General features: G+C 33.7%; 1 protein-coding gene across 2 annotated transcripts; it reads right to left on the bottom strand.

Moving 5' to 3' along the window:
* Nucleotides 1-413: 413 nt before the first annotated feature.
* On the bottom strand, nucleotides 414-23,202 carry Tace (ADAM 17-like protease Tace). 2 transcript variants are annotated; one of them, XM_072534322.1, is made up of 10 exons: nucleotides 22,970-23,202; nucleotides 22,520-22,759; nucleotides 22,009-22,457; nucleotides 21,723-21,917; nucleotides 20,100-20,247; nucleotides 11,604-11,839; nucleotides 11,168-11,370; nucleotides 6,579-6,817; nucleotides 6,329-6,444; nucleotides 414-757 (listed from the first exon to the last, which is right to left on the bottom strand). In XM_072534322.1, exons 1-10 carry the CDS (start codon nucleotides 23,034-23,036, stop codon nucleotides 428-430), a joined length of 2,223 nt encoding a protein of 740 aa, XP_072390423.1. In that variant the 5' UTR covers nucleotides 23,037-23,202; the 3' UTR covers nucleotides 414-427. The 2 variants fall into 2 exon arrangements, with proteins under 2 accessions (XP_072390423.1, XP_072390424.1); XM_072534323.1 differs by lacking the exon at nucleotides 20,100-20,247 and adding an exon at nucleotides 14,213-14,351.
* Between the last annotated feature and the right edge of the window lie 225 nt (nucleotides 23,203-23,427).

Genomic DNA, 23,427 nt, shown 5'->3' with positions numbered 1-23,427 from the left:
TACAAGTTAAGGAAGTGGAGCAACAAAAACACTCGTTAGAGAGATCAGGAGTCACATGGACTATGCATGGCAAAGCATACCGGGACTCAGGATAATTTAAGAAATTTATCATTCTCCAGGATATCAACTTAATATTAAAGTTTAGCAGAAGTAATCCAAAATGAATGTACGTGTATGTAGGCTCAATAAATTTTGTGAGGTAATACTGCTCTGTCCTCTTTGGAATATTGATCATCGTTTGGCATGAAACAAATGAAGAAAGAGGACAACAGAACGATACACTCTAGATCAGAAAACCAAAAAGTCTAGTCATGGCATAAAATACATCATTCAACAGTCTGAAACATAAAATCATTGAAATTTCTATCGAGTTTTGAACAGTAAATAAATTTTTCTGTAATAAATAAAATTTCCTAGACCAGCAACCTTATTCGGACACCATCGATCGATTGGTCTGTATTTGCTGAACGTTTCTAGATCTAGGCATATTCAAACGTATCACTTTCTTTGTACCGTCGGAGCTATGTACGAGATTCCTGTCGTGCCTCCATTCCCACCTGTTCAACTCTTCCCTTCGACGTTTCCTGTCGAAGTAACTGATGACGCAACTAGCAGGAATCCACAACAACGCAGTTACTAGTACGACTGTGCCGACAATATTGTCCCTTAAAAATAATAGGACTTTGTTGATGTTGATATCTTCTATGATGTCCCAGAAACGCTCGACTACGTCTTGAACTGTCTTTTCGCAGTGACCCTAAAAGAAAAATGGGTCAATAAAAAATTATCAATAATAATTAACTTAATATGCTAATAGAAAAAATGGTGGCAGTGGAATAAGACAGACATAGCAGTCGGATATATGATCGACTGTGGCATATTTAACAAATTTCTTCTACTTTACGCTGATTACACAATAAACAATCAGAATGCCAACTCTGCTTGAAAAAATTAGTACGCGTACGCGATTCTGTCTTAGCTTGTCACAAATTTCTCAATTCGAGTCTATGTTTGAAAGACGGCATCTGAGAGTAGACATTCTGATTGTTATTTATTCTGTTGCCGCGTAGTTGCCCTTTTTTATTGCAAATCCAGGTATTGGTTATCAAGTTATTTCTAGGCTTCATTTTAATAATTATATTTAACATGAATATTAAAAAATATATGTGTGGATACTCCACAAAATATAGTGAAACCAAGGGCTGACACAAAAGAAAATACAATAATTATCGAAGAGAACAGAAATTAAAACGTTGTAAATAAAATCCGAATTACAAGCTTTTTGCTTATAATTTAGGATTTTTAGTAAAAATATTTATTTTACAAATTTTTTTCTTATCTAACTTATTTTAATAAACTATTATATCTGTTGGTGAAATAAATTCTCAGCACGATATACTTTAACACGTTTCGTGAGACACTATGTGTCCTATGTTTGACCTTAAGTTCCAACACATGTACATTGTTAAAAAACAAAAGGTTGGTTATAAAATGTGCGACAGAAAGGATGGCTTCTTACATTAAACATGGCTCAATTGGGTCGGAAATAAAAAGGCTAGGAATTAATTTAAAAGATAAACGAGAAAACCTGAAGAAAAAAAGAAGTAATCCAATAAAAAGCACACTGAACTACAAATTTATCTCCAGCATCTTGTCATTTATGTGCTAGGGACAGATCGTCGGCGGCCATACAACCAAACCACAGAATAATAAACAATCAGAATGCCCACTCTGCTTGAAAAAATAACTACGCGCATCTCGTTCGCGCAGACGGAATCAGCCATGTTTGAAACGGAACCAGTGCTGTTCAGTGACATTTCATCTGGTGTGCATAGAAAAATTAACCCGGTTTAATTTATTTACGGCAACTATAGACATAATATGCCTATTTTATTCATACTTTTAGTTGAAGAATAGATTCAATTATTTCAAATTTACTAAATTATTAATCTCTAAAAAATTAAATTACAGTTCTGTCGTAGCTTGTCACAAATTTCTCAATTCGAGTCTATGTTTCAAAGGCGGCATCTGAGAGTGGGCATTCTGGTTGTTATTTATTCTGTGACCAAACCCAGTCGAGACCCAAGAAATTAAGTCGTTTTTTAGTGAAATCGATCAGATGGAGGTGACTGAAAACTGACAGTGACAGTGAAAGTTTGATTTTGATTGACCAATTTACTTTTGGTGTTAACACTCTATAGTGCAAATTTTATTTTTAAAGTTTATATTAATTGTATGCCATTTAAATTGTTTTAGATAACAAGTTTTATATAAAGAAATGGCTACTAAAAAAGATATTGACAAGGCAAAGGCAAAAAAGACCCAGGCCACTGAGTCTATTAAAAGAATTACAAGGTTTGTTTTAGCACATCTTGATGTTGATATTTCAGAAATTAAAATTAGTCAATTGCAAACTAGAAAAGAATTAATAATAGAAAATTTTAACAAAGTTAAAGACCTCCATTGCAATATTGTATGTTTTGACAAAGAATATGATGATTCCCCTGGAATATATTGAGGAAGAGTATTTTAACCCTCCATTCCACGGGTGACTTTCTTGTGACACAAATACACGGGTGGGGTCTATCAGGACTAAATTTAAAACAATATTCTCATTATTAAAAAAAAATCTTTTTTTCAATATTTTTAAGGAAACTTACTGATGTAACGTTGTACTACCTAAATGTACATATAATATGTCTATCAATACATATTTTTATAGTTTACTGTGAAATAACTAACACCATTATTTTTTTACAAGAGTTTATTAAAAAAATCATGAACGGCAAAATAAAAAAGAAAAATATAAAAGAAGACAATATTATTATTCTATATACTTACAGTGATACAAGTAAAAAGGATACATCCAAAATTAAAATTAGAAACAGAAAATAGAGGGGGTTAAATTATGTAAATTTTCTTTCTACATGATCAGCACAAAATGCTTTTATATGTTCCATACATAACCAGTTTTTGTACAATTGGCAGAAATACCTAGTTTTTCTTTTTATATAATACTTATACATCCCTGTTTTCGTGGGGCTGGGTCATCCCTCGTCATTTGCTCAATTTCAGAAAATTGTGCAGCAAGTAACTGTGATGTTCTCTATATACGCATATTTAGGGCTGGTATTTTCATATTTTTCTGGACTAACGCAATTCCTAAAGACTTCCTAAAGAAACAATCGACGAGAAAACCGAAATTCTGCATTCCTATTATTGGATCTCAGTATATAATAAATGCATTTATAGCTGCAATATTAACCAAGCCATAGTACAAAACAAGAAACGCCCACCCACGGGTGGGGTCTGTCAGGATACTTTTGCAGGTAGCGATTGAAGGGATTCATACAATTTCACCAAATTATGCTAAAATGTACTATTCAGTGCTATTAAAAGGTACACCAAGTCTAGGAAAAAAATACAAAAAAAAATTAAAAAAATTAAACAATTTCATTTATAGTTGTACTGATAGACCAAACCCGTGGGAAGGAGGGTTAATACATTAAATAAAATTAACAACCAACTTTCAAAACCAGAAACAGTAGTACAGAGTGTAAGTAATCCCCAAAATGTTGTACATAATTCCTTTTCAGCTTCAAAAATTCCACCAATTGACATTCCTACATTTGATGGCAAAATTTTAACAGGTTCTAGACCTTTTATAGATTTATTTGTAGCTGTTTTTGATATAAATAAGTCATTTCAAAATGTTCAAAAACTTTTTCATTTAAAGAATCATTTGAAAGAGGAGGCAAGAAGCCTAATTAATGATCTACCTCTGACAAACGACTCTTATGATGATGCATTGAAAATTTTAGATAACCATTATAACAATGAAACAATATTAATAAATTGTCACATTTATTCACTACTTGACATTCTCTCCTTTCAAAAAGGAACTTCTACTGCCTTACGTGAATTCATTAGTAAAGTGAGATAGCAGTTAGGTGCACTAAACAATTTAAAACAACCTGTAGAAAGTTGAGATATGATCCTTATATGGATTTTATCCAAAAAACTAGATCAACGTACTAACAGATCATTTCAAATTGATGGGGACAACTTAAAATTCCCAAACTTAAAAGATTTCTTATGTTACCTTGAAAATAGGGACACAGCCTTAGAAACTGTAACTGTTCAAGATCAAAAAGATGGCACTACCAAAGAAAGGTATCAAAAAACTCACTTGGTTACAAGTAAATTCAAATTAGAAGCCAGGTGTAGCTTTTGTTCATCTTCTGGTCATAAAATTTATAATTGTTCCAATTTCAAATCTGTTTTAGTAAAGGAAAGAGTGTCTTTTATAGACAGGCAAAAGGCTTGTAGAATTTTTTTGAATAATCATCCTGGTAGATGTAAAATGAGTTTCAGGTGTTGTCAATTTGTCAAAAGGAACATAATTCTCTGCTGCATTTGGACAGACATTCTCCATCAGATAGTGCTGTACAGGGTAGCAGTAGTAACACAGAGGATAAGGTGATTACATTTGTTGGTTCAATAAATGAATAAACTGATAATGTTCTGTTGCCAACAGTAAAAGTAAAAGAAAAAAGACAGTTAAGATTTGATTTCACGTATAGTGCATCTGTTTATCCGCTTATACGTATTTCGCCCTAAAAGGGCTCTTCAGAACGACTATTCACACTCGCTCTGAACGTGAAAATAAATCTCTTCTGTCTCAGGAAGCAACTCTAACATGGCTTCGTATGGACGCAAATAGCGACATCTGATATTAAAATCCGTAAACTAATTTGGTTTCGAAAATTAGTTTACAGATTTTAGTAAAAATAAAAATTAAAACAAAAAGGGGTGATTATGTCACTGCCAGATGCCTCCTGGATACAGGATCTCAAATGTCGTTAGTAACAAGTAGATTGGTAAGTGAATTAAACTTACACATTTAATAATTTCAATAAAATCCTTTTTGGCTAAGCGGTAGGATATACACAAACAATCTCTACAGTCTACCATACAATCTGAAGACTAATCCGCCACATTAAGAGAAACAGAAGCTCTATAAGGCATACATCAGAACTCTAGGCAGACACACTATTAAGTTTAACAGAAGAAATTATAAACAGTTCAAAGTAGTGATTACACTATCACATATGAAGATAATCAATAAGTCAAAAACCACATAATAAGGAGGAAGCTAGAGAAAATCCTAATGAGGGACATGGCTAGAATATCTGCGCAGTTTTTCCACCAACAAATGAAAAAATCTGTACAAACTAACAGTAGAGAATATTTCGATTTTGCCACTTTATCAAGAGCTCCGCATTAACTAACCATTTCATAAATAACTATAATGAAAGGACTCACCCCTAAATGTATCCTCGAGAATAACTATATCGAGAAAAAAAGGAGGATGCAACGACAAAAAAGGAAGGAAATCAGAATATTTCTCTTTGTAAATAAGCGGAATAGAAGAAAGATGAAATTTAAGAGGTGAAATATTGTTATCGTCTGTAGATATCGAATTCAAAATTCTAATAAATGTTTAATCTTATTCGAAACATCTTTCTTGAAGTTGTTTCGTTGAGTGTCTTCCTTACAATAGGTACCACCTTCTTCTTCTTGTACATGTTGCAGTTTATTTTAATTAAAACCAAAAAAACAGAAAAAAGAGATATTACCACGAGAAAATTTTTGATGTCTGAAACAGGAAAACCATTAAAAATTTATAGAATTGTACAGGAAAGGGTGTCAAATCTCAAAGGAATATAATATTTGTGATATGTAGGAAAAGTAACGCGATATCGAAAAAATACTAAATAGAACTATGACAGAAAATGAAGAACGACGAAGATCACAAAATAATTTACTAATATCCACAGAATCTGACCTACAACTACTAAAAGTCAATAACTCGAAGAGAAAAAAGCAAAAATGAGACAAAATAGTAAACGTTAGAGCAGCGCCTGGTTATTTAGTACCGGCATTTGTATATAAAATACTCGGAAGAGTATTGTAAGGTAAGGGAAACAAATCCTAAGTTATTTTAATTCTTAATAAACTTTTTAGATTTATAGATTTAGATAATTATTTACTTGGGTTTCGAATTGAAAATAGGTCAATGCCGAAGTGTGATATTGATAAATAATTATTAAGCAAAAAAGCGAGAATGTTCTGTCGTATTATTATTGTAATCGGGCCTTGGAGGCCGCGTATTTAAAAGCGTTCTATTCTCAATCGACAGAGTACATTCTGCTGACTGCTGACTTAAAGTTTGTAATAAAGTGAAAAGTAGGAAGCAACGCCATAGGATCTTAATTTTAGATTCTCTAACAGCGCCAAATGTAATGAATCCAATTCATATACTCACATTATTGCAGAATCCTTGAATGCATGGAGTTCCATCGGCCAAAATATCAGCTGAATCAACTGGAGAACACGTCTCATTAATGCTTGATCGGCAACATCTCTTACACGCGTTTTCAACTGTAAAAGATTAGTATATTTTTAATATATATATATATATATATATATATATATATATATATATATATATATATATATATATATATATATATATATATATATATATATATATCATATTTGATTGAAGTACTTACTGACATCACACATGCAGCTCTGCATGCCCTGAGTTTCGCAGAAGGGTATGCATTTACCATTTCTACATTTACCCCTCTCTTGACAATCTGTTCCGTCTGCCATGGGCGGGCTTTTGGGACATTCCGCTTGTTGTCCGGTGCATCTCGACTCCTGTTCACACGTAGCGTACTGCGCATCTCTGCATTTGACGCCGTTGCGCATGAATTGGCAATTCTGACAGCATGGTGAATTTTTATCGCTGAAAAATACAAAAAAAGAAAATAACGTAAGTATATGGAAATACAAAAGTAGATACGGGACTATAATAATAAATTTAAGTCCTGCAACTTTTCCATAACGACAATTCAGTTGTAAGTTTACTCGATAAGTACCAAAACAAACAGCTCAAAAATATTACTAAAGATTCTAAAATGATAAATATTTATACACACGGGCAAATGAAAAAAAAAACAGTTAAATTTAATAAAATGAAAGAAATATCTCTTATTTTCTGATTGTAGATCATAACTGCCATGTCGAAGTCAACATATAGCTAAACATAACAAGTTGTCACTTTTAAAACTTTTCTATTATGTAAAATTTTTCGGTAAACGTTTAAGTTTGTAAAACAATATTTTGATTTATCTAGTTGTAGAATCTGTAAAATCTAGAACATTTAAACGCTTTCGAAATCATTCATCATCATCATCATTGGTGCTACAGCCCTATAAAAGAGCCTCGACCTTCCCAAGTCTATTATGCCAGTCAGTTCTATCCATTTCCAACTGTTGCCAGTTTGATGCACCTATTTGTCTACCATCCTCATCTACACCATCCTTCCATCTGAGTTTTGGCCTACCCCTACTTCTTCTTCCCACAGGTTGCAACATAAGGATTCTTCTAGGAGGGTTGTTCTGCTGTGATCTTGCCAGATGTCCTGCCCATCTTAGTCTTCCTATTTTTATAAGAGATACTACGTCTTTACCACCAAATATATGTTTATATCTGTGATATATCTCGTAGTTGTACCTCCTTCTCCAAACACCATTTTCACAGATGCCACCGAATATTCTTCTCAGGATCCTTCGTTCAAATATAAACAGCAGATTTTCATCTGCCTTGGAAATGGTCCATGTCTCCGACCCATATGTCAACACTGGTTGTATAAGGGTTTTGTATGTGGTTATTTTTGTTTTTTGGCTTAAGTTTCTGCTTCTCATATGTCTACTCAGTCCAAAATAGCATTTGTTTGCTAGGATTATTCTTCGCTTGATTTCTTCCGTCATGGCGTTCTCCTTGGTGATCAGGGAGCCTAAGTATGTGAATCTGTCCACCACTTCAAAGGTAGAATTATCAACCGTGAATTGGTGGCCGATGTTTCTGGCTCTATTGTTGGGTGTTGATGCCATTATCTTAGTTTTATCTTCATTTACTTGCAGGCCCATATTTTTGAGGCGTTTGACAAGGTGGTATACATTTGTTTTAGCTTGCGTGTTGTGCGGGCAACTAGGTCGACATCATCTGCATCATCTTTCGAAATCATTAGCAGATTTAAATTAACAAGTAATTACTGTTGGTCTTCATCACCGCTCATGACCACAGGAAATATTGACATATGCCAACCAAAAGAATATATTATTTGTAAAGTAATATTAAGAGAAAGGCCGGCTAAAGATCAGAGTATTTAGGAACGGATTATCGTTTTGTAGGTTTTAGATAATCTATACAAATTATCCATATTGTTACGTAAAAATATGAGTCATATTTAAAAACTTGTAGTTTTTCCTAAAAAGTAGGAACTTGTGTACCTGTGACATCCATAATCCGTCAGGCGACAACATCTGATAATTCCAACGACAAATTCGACCAAATGGTTGCAGTTGCAGGACAGTCTCTGAATCAGATTGAGAAAAGGAAATTAAGGGAATTTCTTCGGCAGTATCGTGATCTTTTCGTACCGAAAGGAGGAAAGACGGGAAGAACTACCGTTGTTAAGCATAAAATTGATACTGGTAATGCTAAGCCAATTCGTCAAACAGCTCGACGATTACCGCAGGCGAAAAGAGAGGAAGCTGAAACGATTGTTCAGGAAATGAAGAAAGACGTGGTGATAGAACCTTATACGAGCCCATGGGTCTCTCCGGTGGTCCTGGTTAAGAAGAAGGACGGAACGACGAGGTTCTGTGTGGATTACCGTTTGCTGAACAACGTTACCAAGAAAGATAGTTATCCTCTGCCTCGGATCGATGACACATTGAACACATTGGCTGGAAGTAAATTATTTTCTACTTTGGATTTGAAGTCTGGATACTGGCAGGTAGAAATGGACCCAGTAGATAAAGAAAAGACAGCCTTCACCACAGGATCTGGATTGTGGCAATTCAACGTTATGCCATTTGGACTCTGTAATGCTCCTGCGACATTTGAGAGGCTTATGGAAAATGTGTTGAGAGGGTTATCTTGGAAAACATGCCTGGTTTATTTAGATGACATAATCGTCTTGGGGGAGACATTCGAAGATCATTTGAGGAATTTAGAAAACGTTTTGTGGACTATGTACTTACTACCGAAGGTTTATTAAGAAGTTTGCAGATATCGCTAAGCCATTAACGCGACTTACGGAGGAAACAAGAGATTACCGCTGGGATATAGACTGCCAAAATGCCTTTGAAACGTTGAAAAAGCATTTAATAACAGCACCAATTTTAGGGTATCCACTGCCAGAAGGAGAGTTCATCTTAGATACGGATGCAAGTAATGTGGGAATTGGAGGAGTGCTGTCTCAGATTCAAGGAGGACAGGAACGAGTCCTCGGATATTTTAGTAAAGTTCTTTCAAAACCTGAGCGGAATTATTGCGTCACGAGAAGAGAACTTCTGGCAGTAGTGAAATCAGTAGAGCACTTCTATCAATACCTCTATGGAAGGAAGTTTTTAATCCGAACCGACCATGCCGCCCTTAAGTGGTTGATGCAGTTTAAGAATCCAGAGGGTCAGATAGCCAGGTGGATCGAACGACTTCAAGAATACGATTTCAAGATTGAGCACCGGGCCGGAGTTAGCCACAGAAACGCTGATTCTCTTTCCAGAAGGCCATGCCCAGCAGAGTGTTCCCACGACGATGTACATGAGTTGGTCCGTTCCCACCTTCAGATCGCTAGCGACCGAATGAAGAAACGGTACGATACACAAGCCGAAAAGGGTTACTTTAAGAAGAACGACAAACTCTGGCTGTATAATCCCAAGAAGCGAAAAGGTTGTTCTCCCAAATTGCAGCAGTTTTGGGAAGGCCCATACTTAATTATGGAGAAGATCAACGATGTCATCTACCGAATAAGCAAGATTCCGAGGGGAAAGCCGATGATAGTACACCATAACCGGCTGGCGTCTTTCGATGGTGACCACGACGTAGATGAAGAAGTGGAAGTAAACCAAGTCCAAGACGTGTCTGACCTCACGTTTGAGGAATTCATGGGTACCTATGGAGGTACCGGTAAAGCAAGACATGGTGTTACCACTGAAGAAAAGCAAGATCTACTCGCGCTCCCCGATGACTACTCGCTGGCCCTTACCATCCCGGCCAGTATCAAAGACGCACCAGGGTTGGCATCCGTCTTTCGAAGGAAGTTTGGTCGAGTTGCAGAACTTCAATGCCAGGTGCCAGCTCCCGGTAAAACCTTGAAACTCCAAGATGCATCACGTTACCTTTTCTACCTGGTAACAAAAGACACTGCCCGTGACCAACCTACCTACCGAGATGTATGGGCAGCCTTACTTCAATTGAGAGAGCACGTACTAGAGTCCGACGTGCAAAAGTTAGCCATGCCAAAGTTGGAGTGCCGCCAATTAGATTGGAGGGTTATCCGAAATATGGTGGAGGAGATCTTTAAAGACACCGAAGTCCAGGTGTTAGTCTGTTGCAATTCGCATAGTTACTGGTGCGGAGAGAAAACCGTCCCTTGTCATTTTTATACAACTGGAAGTTGTAAAAGAGGGTCCAGTTGCCGATACCAGCATACCGTTCCAGTTCTAGTCCCGAGGTTCCAGGAGGAACCATCTTTTGAGAGGGGGGCAATGTTACGTAAAAATATGAGTCATATTTAAAAACCTGTAAACATGTTTTTTATTCACTAATATGTTGTAGATTGTACGAGTTAATTCTACCAGGTGGCAGAAATTTTACCTGAAAGAAAACCGGTCAGACGATGACCCAGATTTACCTTCTAGTATAAATCAGAGGGATTCTCCTGAATTCTAGGCCAGTTGTGTTTTCATATATAATAATGGATTTTTCATTGAAGGGATCAGTTGATGTTGAAGACGCGCTCGCGATTTTAATTGTTACGTTCAGATATATAAATTATTGTAAGATAAATTAATATAAATAAAGAAAATAAATTAAATTCGTAAGTGTTATAAATATTGAACCTTTAGTAAATTAAGATAAGAACAAGACATTATAAATTAAATAATTCACAACAAAATATAAATAATTATAAATAAATAAAAGACTTTACAATATTTTACAGATATATAAGTAGATACATAAATGAAATAATATCAGTCGAATGAATATTAAAATATTATCTAAAAGATAAAACATTGATTACCTGCACATAGCCTTTGATCTTAGTTTACAATCTTTATCACAGCACGCGTCATTGTCTTCGGTTCCTAATAGACCGGCATCGCATTCTTCATCCCCTTCAACTCTTAGATTACCACAGAAACTTTCTTCCGGTTCTGAGAAGCACTTGCCAGACTTAGCCTGCAGAACTTTTCTGATAGATCTTAAACTACATGGTGAAAATTTCTAAAATAAAATCACCAATTAGAAACAATATAATGAGACGCAATAATTCTCAAACATAATGTGACTAATAATCTCCAAGAGTGTATTGAATCTGCTCTGAAAGGGCAGTACTAGCATAACTACAAAAATACATTCTACAACAGAACAGACATAAGGGACTCCTATGTTCAATGGATATATGTGGAAATGCAGGCTGAAAAAAACAAACTTATCTATTTCGATCTTATACTTACTTTATTATTTACATCGTATCCGCTAACACTATAGGTATACATTAGATAAGAGCCCCCTTGACTAGCACTCGGAGAACATTCTGGAATATCGGGGTCGTGTTCTGATCCCCAGTTATGTCCAAATTCGTGGGCAGTTACCAAATCTGCTTCTCTAGTAATAACTCTTTGTCCGTAGTGATTTCTACTGGAGCTAAGACCAGAGTTTAAGTACAAAGTATAGCCATTTTTAAAGTACTCTAAAAATGGTAGGGATATATTATTATCAATACTAGTTTTAAGACTAAATAAGCACATATAATTTAACTAAAGAACACAATGAAGAGTTAGGTGAATGCGCTAAAAAGTAAGTGCAAATTACAATATTAAACCAATGCAAGCTTGTGTACGGCGTGTCATATCTACTGTATATAAATTAACTTTGATCTGATCTCCTTTTTATGTAATGGTACCATAATACCGCTATTCCACTCTGCTGGTAACTGCTTATTCAATCATATTTTTGTTATCAGTTCATCATCATCATCAGTGGCGTTACAGCTCTTTATGAGCCAAAGCCTTCTTCAAAGCAATCCTCCATTCGCCCCTGTCTCTGGCAACTCTTCTCCATGCTCTAATTCCGATAGACTTCAAATCATTTTCTAGGTTGTCTTGGTACCTAAGTCTCGGTCTTCCTCTTCTTCGTTGTCCGATCGGCCCTCTTCGGTCAAAATCTTTTCTGACTATGGCATCTTCCTCTCGTCAGATTACATGACCTATCCATCTGAGGCGTGCTACCTTAATGAATTTTACAACGTCAGGTTCTCCAAATCTTCTATACAACTCAAAATTGTAACGCCTGTGTCACAAACCTTGTTCTTTTATGCCTCCATATATTCGTCTTAGTATTTTTCGCTCAAAACGTTTGAGCAATTCTTGGTCATTCTGTGTTAGTGTCCAAGTTTCTGAACCATATGTTAGCACTGGTCTTATTAGTGTTTTGTATACAGTCAGTTTAATTTTTCTAGGCATTTTTGAGGCCATCTGTCTTCTTAAGCCATAGTAACACTTATTGGCGAGCACTATTCTTCTTTTGATTTCTTCACTGACGTTGTTATCTTTGGTTAGCAGCGACCCTAAGTATATAAAGGTGTCAACACCTTCCAGTTCTAGGTCATCAATTATTATTCGTGTAGGTATCGGGTTGCTTGACCTAGTGCAACACATTATCAGTTATCAGTTCATGTATTGTTTTTAGTAATAAAGTTTCCTTCAGTAGTTCCGATGCTATTTGACCCGATCTGTTCTAATCTCGGCTATTGTTCGTCGAGTCTTTTCTCTGTTGTCTGCTTCGTCTAATGGTATATAAGACTTCATTAGATACATCGTTGATCTCGATTTGAATTATTTTCTGCCTTTGTTCAGTTTCTGGTAAACTTTCTTGTCTCTGTTGGCTTACTAGTTCTTGAAGTTTTTGTTGATATTACAATTCTATATTTTATATTTTTATGTGCTAAGTGTTGGCACCACCTGACAGTGACACTAGTGTCAACGTCAACAAGTGGAACCTAGAGACATTGTAATCAGGAATTTGTGTTAAAATAAAAACGTTTATATTTGTCATATCGATTAGTATTCCATCTATAAGCAGACTTTTTCCATCACGCATCCCTAAAGGTTATGGACCCAGATTTGTGGAAATTTAAGAAGCTTACATAATGATAATCAGAAAACAAAAGTGTTTTCGGAAAACGTGGTTCGGAACTCAACGACAAAAATGGAGGAAACAAATGTTGTAAACATCAAACCCTTTGATGGAAGGGTTTCATCAATCTATCAAAACTCTGATCTTGGTTTTCAACGCATCCCTAAACTTTTTGAATATCTTTATGTTCAAAGAATGTTTTCGTGATTTCCAATTTGTATTCGGTAGCGAAGAATTTCAATTCGTGTCCGTCGTAATTTATGAGCTGCTCTCCGTTTATTTCCACTACTCGCAGAAAAGGCATATTTCTAATTCTAGCATTTAAGTAACCTCCTATCTCTTTCTCTACTGCCTTCCCTCCTTATGGAGTATTGAACGCTCTTTTCGCGTTTCTTAGCCAAAAGTGAAAGATGGCTGATGGCTGAAAGAGGATGCGCTGGATCAGCGCATCCTCTTCTGTTTTATTCCTTCGAAATTTCCTCTACAAGTCTTTTCCATTCCTCCCTATGTCTCGCTCTCTGTTTGACCTTTCTCCATCTCAGGGTAATTCTTTCATAATCTCTTGTTAGTTCTTCTCCAGATATTATCTGGTTTTCCTCTTCTTCTTCCGTCTGGTTGGTATTGGAGTACCTGCATGATTATATTATTTTGGTTTTTCTTTAGTGTTTTGTAGTGTAGCATTTTAGGTATTTTCTTTATCTCTTTGTAGTTTTGGCATGATATTTTCAGTTAAGAGTTGGGATTTTTTTGTTAATTATGTAAATAAATCTATTCCAGGATATAACTTTGCGGATGGAATACCGCTTTGAAAACATTTCCAGATCATTAGGTAATCCATTTGATACCGCCTTCTATTTAATACGACACAGATTAAAAGCATGCATATTGATTTAAAGCAAAACAGCTACACAATAGCACCTATAAATACCTGGGGTGCAAATACCACCCACGGAATTGCGTCTAGGCGACCCAACGTAAGCCAGCCCCAAAATACCACCTTCAAATTTGAGGTCCGTAAAAAGGTGAGCCAAGCAGAAATCTTTGTGTGTATACTCCCTGCTAAATACCTAATCACCAAGTAATAATTATTTGGGTATGTTAGAAAACAACAATATTAATAATTACTGAAATATAAGTAGGTATTGATAGAAGGAACAATAAACAAGATTCTTCGCAGATCATCAATGGAAATGTCATCGTACAATAGTGATATATTTATATCAATAGTGATATATTATAGTGATATAAATATTGACAAATTTGGCAACGCTGCACTTTCTAGTTTCTAAAACGGAAGATGAAGATTGCTTATGCCTTATGCCGGCATACACAGAGTGATTTATTACGGATGTCCAATCTCTGAGTTATATAGTGTTTATGTTCAAATATGGATTTTAATTTTCTCAACAATTTTGTACGTTTTCACAATTTCTATTTAAAAATTGACAATTTTACGTTTTTTGGCATGAGGACTGCTAATTTTAGACTCTAATTTAGCATTGATAATAGAGGGCGCTAATTGCATTTGGTTGTGTTTAGTAAATTAAAGCAATTTTGTTTTTCTTGTAAAAATAGTTACTCGTGTTTGATTCATGTAGTTTAATCGGTTTTCTAGTTATTTGCTTCAAAAAAGTCAAATGAATTTTAATTTTACAATAAACAATTTTATTTTCTAAAGTCAGAAGCTCTATCATCCATATTTATGTAAAAAAATTAACACCAACTTTTTATAACAAATTAAAAAAACAACGCAAAAACGTTCCCATATCAGTTGGCACAGCATTAGATTGATAAGAAAATTAAATTTTAGAGAACAAAAATAAAAGCGCAACGTAGATTTTAGAAGTTTTATTGCATCGAACCACATTTTTGTATTTCCTAATTATAGAAAAAATTTTATAACGTAATGAAAACTATTGATTAATTAATTAATTGATAATAATAAATAAAAAAAAACGCATACAATACGTAATACTAAAAAAAATGTGAAAGTTTACCACGGAGTTACATCAACTTTATTTTTAATGACATCCACAATTCTTAGAGGCATAGTTTTTACCAAGTTCTGACAAAATTCTAATGTAAACGAATCCCATATTTCTTGCCATTTTCCTTCAATTCGTTGACGGACCTGGCAGGATGTTTTCTCAAAGCTTTTTTCATTTCGCGCCACAAAGTCTCTATCAGGGACAAGTCGGAACTGTTGGAAACCCATTCCAGAAGTGGTATGCCATGGTCTTCAATCCATTTTAAACTCTTTTTTGAGGTATAACAACCTGCGCCGTCCTGTTGGAAGACAAAATCTTCCACTGATGTTAAACGATGTTCCATAATTGGTAGAAGAGATTCTTCTAAAATATTCAAATATTTGTCCGTGTTTACAATCCCATCGATAAAATGTAACTTTCCCGCACCTTTAGACCACATGCTGCTAGAGATCAGATGATGACAGATGCAGGAAATTTGACTTTTCTCTTCAAACAGTCGGGATGGAAAGCTTCATTTTTCCTGCGAATGACGCTGACCGCCTAGGTGTTTCTTCAAGTGCTGGAACAAATGGTAGTCGCTGGGCGCCAGATCAGGGCTGTATGGAGGATGATCTAGAGTTTCCCATTTAAATGATTTGATGAGATCTTTGGTCTGATTAGCCACATGTGGACGGGCATTGCCATGCAGCAATACCCTTACTCAACTTGCCACGTCTTTTGTTCTGGATTGCACGACGCAGATTTTTCAATGTCTCACAATAAGACGCTGCATTGATTGTCTCATTAAGAGGCAGAAACTCCACTAGCAATACTCCTTTTCTGTCCCAAAAAACTGTGCACATGATTTTCCGGGCAGAAATTGTTTGCTTAAACTTCACTCTTTTGGGTGATGATGAATTTCGCCGTTCCATGGATTGTTGTTTCGATTCTGGTGTGACGTAGGCCACCCACGTTTCGTCATCAGTAACAATTTGGTCTAAAAAATCTTCACCTTCACTGTGGTACCGCTCAAGGAAAGTCAATGCACTGCCTAAACGTTGGGTTTTGGGCAAATCCGTCAACATTTTTGGAACCCAACGTGAACACAATTTCCGGTAATTCAAGTTCTCGGTAACAATGCGATACAAAACATTACGAGAATACTGAGGAAAGCAGTCGGACAATGATGAAATTGTAAAGCGTCTGTTTTCTCTCACCTTTTCGTCCACTTTCTGCACCAAATTTTCATTAACGACCGAAGGACGCCCACTACGTTCTTCATCATGCACATTTGTGCGACCATCTTTAAATGCTCTCACCCATTTCCTTACCATTCCATCACTCATGTTTTGTTCGTAAACTTCAACGATCTCACGATGAATATCGATCGGTTTTACGCCTTTAGCACTAAGAAATCGTATAACAGCCCGTACTTCACAATCAGCGTGACTCACGATTGTTGGAGGCATCTTAAACACTGGAGTAAACAAGTATACAATGAAGAATCAGACTGTAATGGCGTCAGTGCGTAGACAAGAGATGTAGGTAACCAGCGCTCATGCGCGCAACGCCGACCGTAGCGCTGCGGCGGCGGAATCGCAAAACGCTACTTACTTAAAAAACATGCCTCGTATATATATATATATATATATATATATATATATATAAGTAAAAATGATCTATACATAATTACATAATACACCTATAGATGCGTTAGGCATCGTAGCATGATACCAGAACAGATCTATAGGCTTCGGCAGCCAAAGTGTTAATATATCTTTGCAAAACCGGATCATAAAATATATTGAAGTAAATGGTGGATATTTTGAACATTTTCTTTGAAGTTCCTTGTTTTTTACTGTATATACTTTGATTTGTTATTGTTACATATTTAGAGAATAAAATGTTTTATCGTAAAATTAAAATTCATTGGATGTTTTAGAAGCAAATAACTCAAAATCCGATTGAATTACATGAATCAAACAACAGTAACTATTTTTGTAGAATTTAGGGCTTTTTCATATTTTTGTTATTATTTTATCTATAGTTCACAGGGGCGGCCCGTCGGGGTAGGTAAGGTAGGCGCCGCCTAACCTCTTCAAATGTACAATAATAAATTATTTATTATTATAAATTACTTATTTCAAAATTGTAATTTATAAATTTTGACATAATACTTATTATTTAATTAGTAGTAAAGGGGTGCTTCAAAATTTCGCCTTAAAAGAGAATGAAACGTTTTTAATTAATTAGTACACCTATTCAGTATCAATACCTACTTTAATATTGCAGTAAACAATAATGATGCAGTTATAATGTGATTTTTATGATTAAAACATTGTTTAAGTACAAAACACACACTTAAATTGAAAAATTAATCCCGCCACCAGAGAGAGAGAGAGAGAGAGAGAGGCAAAAGAAATACATTAAAAATAAATTCAAAGCACCAACACAGATAAATTATTGGTGTCTTCTATATCGATATTATATATATATATATATATATATATATATATATATATATATATATATATATATATATATATGTATATACAACACAGTTTATTAGGGTTGCAGCCAGAAAATTGACCGGGATGTTAATGAAACACTCTTATGACTTTTTGTCTAGCTTTCGGAATGGTTTTATTCCTTTTTCAAGACACTGTAATAAGAAAAAGTGTAAATATTTATAAAATATCACAAATCTTCAGTGCAACTTACTAGTCGTTGAGATTATTTATAAAAGCATAGACACTCAACATTAATAACATACACATAAAATATAAAATAGTGGACAAAATACATTTTAAAATTCTTTAAAATTTAGGTAAAAATAGTAAAAATTTTGTTGTCATCTTTTACTGGTGTGTTTTAACTCTGGCACATAGAGAACAAAAAGAAAAAATCCTATGATTAAAAAGTAATTAGGTGTACTTAATATCATATTTCTTTTTAAGAAATACTAGAGGCCCATTTTAGGTGATTTTAATTTTTAAACCTGTGTGTTAATGGTATGCAACATGTTATGCATATAACTGTAATTTGTGTAGGTACGGGTGCAGGTAGATATTAATTTTATTTTGGATGTTTTTCCAGTAAGTAACAATAAATGTTGCTCAGTTTATCTATGTCTGACTTTTTATTGATGCAAGATGTACTCGATTTTATGGAACACATTTCCAAGAAAACACGTTTTGAATGGTTCTTTTCCTTTGCCAAAATACAGGAATCCTCGAAATTAAATTCATGTTTCAATGTTAATGCATGTTCTCTCAATGCACATGCATTTATTTTTTTGGTTTTTATATTGCTACGATGTGAGATCACCCTACTGTGAAAATTACGAGATGATTCTCCTATATATATTTTGTTACAATTATTACACGGTATAGAATAAACAACATAATATATATATATATATATATATATATATATATATATATATATATATATATATATATATATATATATATATATATATATATATATATAGGAGAATCATCTCGTAATTTTCACAGTAGGGTGATCTCACATCGTAGCGATATAAAAACCAAAAAAATAAATGCATGTGCATTGACAGAACATGCATTAACATTGAAACATGAATTTAATTTCGAGGATTCCTGTATTTTGGCAAAGGAAAAGAACCATTCAAAACGTGTTTTCTTGGAAATGTGTTCCATAAAATCGAGTACATCTTGCATCAATAAAAAGTCAGACATAGATAAACTGAGCAACATTTATTGTTACTTACTGGAAAAACATCCAAAATAAAATTAATATCTACCTGCACCCGTACCTACACAAATTACAGTTATATGCATATCATGTTGCATACCATTAAGACAGGTTTAAAAATTAAAATCACCTAAAATGGGCCTCTAGTATTTCTTAAAAAGAAATATGATATTAAGTACACCTAATTACTTTTTAATTATAGGATTTTTTCTTTTTGTTCTCTATGTGCCAGAGTTAAAACACACCAGTAAAAGATGACAACAAAATTTTTACTATTTTTACCTAAATTTTAAAGAATTTTAAAATGTATTTTGTCCACTATTTTATATTTTATGTGTATGTTATTAATGTTGAGTGTCTATGCTTTTATAAATAATCTCAACGACTAGTAAGTTGCACTGAAGATTTGTGATATTTTATAAATATTTACACTTTTTCTTATTACAGTGTCTTGAAAAAGGAATAAAACCATTCCGAAAGCTAGACAAAAAGTCATAAGAGTGTTTCATTAACATCCCGGCCAATTTTCTGACTGCAACCCTAATAAACTGTGTTGTTTGTTTATATTGACAGTCACTAATATCCAGTAATTCTTATATATATATATATATATATATATATATATATATATATATATATATATATATATATATATACTGAGGAAAATTGGGAAAACTACTACTGGAAAAAGGACTACCTCCAGAGAGCCGCCAATATTTCATCGCAAGTGACACAGAACAGCAACAACAACAGAGTCAAATGAAGAGCTAAGATCGATTTGCTAATAAAGGATGAGTCATAAACAGTACGCCATATTGTAATTGTACTTAACAGCAATGGGTCTAAGATCGCCAGTTTTCGCGCTATATAATATTAACTTTGTAAGAATAAAACATATTTCTATTCATAAATCAGCAACATATGTTTTCCAATTCTCAGCATATTTTAATTTTACAAAATTAACACTCTTTAGACAATTCTTTATGACTCATCCTGTATATTGATTTATATTAACAAAATAAAACTATTAACATTGCGAATCTATCTGTATTGGTCTTTTGCATTTAAAAATTATAAAAAATAATAATAAAATAAAATAATAATAATAACCCTTGCTACAAATGCCTCCTCTGGTATTCAATCTAGAAGATGCAATATACGCCAAGCCAAGGACAACAGAATTTCTAGTTTTAAATGTTTGGTGCGTGAATAAATGTGCTAAACAATATCCCGCATTGTCTTTATTTCTAGAAAAGGCCTATGGGAAAATAAATTAAAAACAAATATTAATATATAAGCCAAACAATGTTAATATGTGTAAATAAAATATAAAGAATTAAAGTAATTTTATAATGAACTTAGGTTAGTTTTAATATTGAGTAACCAAAACATATAGCAGATAAAAAACGATAGGTTTTAATTGGCAATTAAATTTGTCTTCGAATCTAAAACTAATGCTTTATTATTTTTATTATTTTTAAGAATACCTTGGATACCGGACAGAAACAAACAGAGACAAACTCAGCAGCGAAAACAGACAATTATTATAGGATGTTGGAATGCACAGAGTATGAAGAATAAATGGCAAGAAACTCTCATGGAACTAAAACAATGGAGAATGGACATGGCGCTACTTACTGAAATAAAGAAAAAGGGTCAAATAAATGAAATAATAGGGAAGAATATTCTCATCACTACAACGGACTAAATAAAGACCAACTAGCAAAAAGGAACTGTCTGTAGCAATAAGAAAAAAATATAATAAATATATCAAGGATCGGGTTAGCCATAAATGAAAGAATAATCAGTGTGGACATAAAAATAAAAGAAAGATATGTAGTCATAATAGGAGTATATGCCCCCACTGATGATAGTAAAGGAGAAGAAAAAGATAAGTTTGAAGAAATTCTACAAGGTATGCTAGAAAATGTAAACAGTCTAAAAGAAAATATATTAATGAGACCTTAATACAAGATCTGAAAGAAAAGGTAGCAACAAAATAAAGGCCCATATGAAGAAAATGTCTTGAATGAGAATTAAACAAAACTGATGAACCTATGTGACCAGTATCATTAAGAATATGCAATGGTTTCTTTAGACATAAAGGGGTACATAAATATACATATAAAAAACCAATTCTCAACCAAAAATCAGTAATAGACTATGTAATTGTTAGTCAAAATGATACTCTACAGATAAACTAAACGAGTTGATCTTTTGTCTTTATAAATTGAGACTAGCATCAAAAACGAAGATATACAAGGAATACCAAATGAAGAACAATATAAAAACATAAAAATCCAAATACATCTAGCAGCAGAAGAAGCAATTGGAAGGTAAAATGACCAGGATAAATTATAAAAACATTGTTGGTGGACAGCAAAGATAAAAACCAAATAAAAAAAAAAGAAAAAATCTTACCAAAAGTAGATGACCATAGAAATTCAAGAAGAGAGCAGACAATACAGAAGGCAAACCATGAAATAAAAAAAGATGGAAATAAAGAGCAAAAAAATGTAAATATAAGATAGCTTCATAAGAAGATCGAAAGCAAGGGAGACATGGGTAAAATATTACTCAGAGTTACTAAAAAGAAAGATTTAGTATTTTTTAAATTTAAATCTTTAAAATCAAAAAGATATCCCAAAAGAATAATTTTGACTTTTAGTCAAAGAACTGAAAATATTTTAATTGTTAATAAAAATTGTTAAAATTACTCGTCTATGTATTTACCTCTAGCAAATTTCTGACATCCCATTTGTCTCTAAACATATTATAGTGGGCTTCACCAGATTTTATTCGAGTTGGATCACTGTGAACAACAATTTTCTTAATTACAAATCCCATACCTTTGAAACCATCTACTTCTTGCCGATCTTGCCAGCTTGTGTCATTATATATTTTGTGAACACGATCAATTAGACTAATCTGAAAAATAAAAAGTAGATTCAAACACATAGAAACAAAAAGATTGCAAAATAGTCGAAGGTATTTTTAAATTTTTTGAAAATTAACTCACTAAATAATTTATCGTAGTTTTAGTATTACTCCCACCCATTTCTTGGAAAAATCTGTAATCAGCAACAAGTAGCAGCGGACATCGAGTCTTGGTTGGAGTGTACTCATATTGGTCGATCTGTCTCTTTTCCCTTACATGCTCCTCAATCTCTTCATCTACAATATCTTCGTCACTCTCTAGTTCAGCACCTTCTTTAACATAATCACAAACCTTGTGTCTCGTTTGGTGTTCAGGAGATTCTTGGGAATCCCAACTAAATTTAACATCAGATTGTTTATAAACAATCATTGTACGATTATTAAAATTAGGTAAATGTCTCCAAGACGGTTCTATGTGAAACGTCTCATCTGGTAGATGTATGCTGCCAGTTAACATACCATCGTCCATGTGCATACTAACATGTGAATCTGTTTCTCCAAACATTCTTCCATGGTAGAAATCATCACGATCTACAAATAAAAACATATTTCCAAATAAGTAATAATAAAGATAAAATGTTTATATTACTTACTTATATGAACACTTGTTTCCTTGCCATCGCCATCTACAGCGTATGCTTTAAAATTGGAATGCAAAATGTCTCGTTTCGGTGAAAGAATCAACCGAAAATCTCTACCATGAGTTCGTAAGTTAACCTCCTTTATATGATTGTATGGGTGAGTACTTTCCTTGACACCCCTCTTGACCAGTTTATGGGTTAGTTGATCAGATTGGATAGTCTCATAATATTTTATATTTTTTTGTAAAGTGCCTAAAAAATATAAAGAATAAAAAATATAATAATGTTCAAATATAAATTACAATTATGTATAAAATTGCCAACAGATTCAGATAACAATAAATTTCACTGCCAGTAAGAATTACTGCTAGCTTACTCCAGTCAAAGACATATCACATTAAACATATAAAATTAGAAATTGTTATATCAGTTATAATACATTAAAATACTTCAAAAACTAACCTGTAGCATAATGTATAAGTACTAAGGATAAATTAGAAATGAGAAAGTACCAACACCCAAATTCCATATTTTAAAGTTTAAGTTTTATCTATTCATACTTTTAGGAAACATCAATGTTTATTTATAAATGCATGTAGTGATAATATTTTAGTTTTCATCACAGATCATGTTTTCATCAATCAGCTGATTCTTCTCTTTATATCCATGATATATCAGTATCAGAATCAGATTAGTTGTTATTAGTATCATGTGTCATCCAGAGCTCGAGTACATAGCCCCCTAGTAAGATAAGTCCCATAGAAAGCTTTGGAAGAGAGTTTCTAGTGCCAAGTGCGGACGGGCCAAAACTAATTTTATTTGGCGGCAAATTTAAAACTAAGGTTCTGAATTTTAGGGCAAATTTAAAAAATATCCTCTGAATTTTAGGCAGCAAAAATAATGCTTTTAATGGAAAATAG

The sequence above is a fragment of the Diabrotica undecimpunctata genome, chromosome 6 (genome assembly GCF_040954645.1).
Source record: "Diabrotica undecimpunctata isolate CICGRU chromosome 6, icDiaUnde3, whole genome shotgun sequence".
Taxonomy (NCBI): Eukaryota; Metazoa; Arthropoda; class Insecta; order Coleoptera; family Chrysomelidae; genus Diabrotica; species Diabrotica undecimpunctata.
The sequence above is the reverse complement of the archived record's forward strand: the minus strand, read 5'-3'. Positions and strand labels throughout refer to the sequence as shown.

Coding starts and splice junctions, on each gene's coding strand:
- Tace (XM_072534322.1), bottom strand. CDS start 23,036: ATGGAATTTGGGTGTTGGTACTTTCTCATTTCTAATTTATCCTTAGTA. Junction 6,445..6,578: donor GAGCTGCATGTGTGATGTCA/GTAAGTACTTCA, acceptor AATCTTTTACAG/TTGAAAACGCGTGTAAGAGA. Junction 758..6,328: donor TTCAAGGATTCTGCAATAAT/GTGAGTATATGA, acceptor TTTTTCTTTTAG/GGTCACTGCGAAAAGACAGT.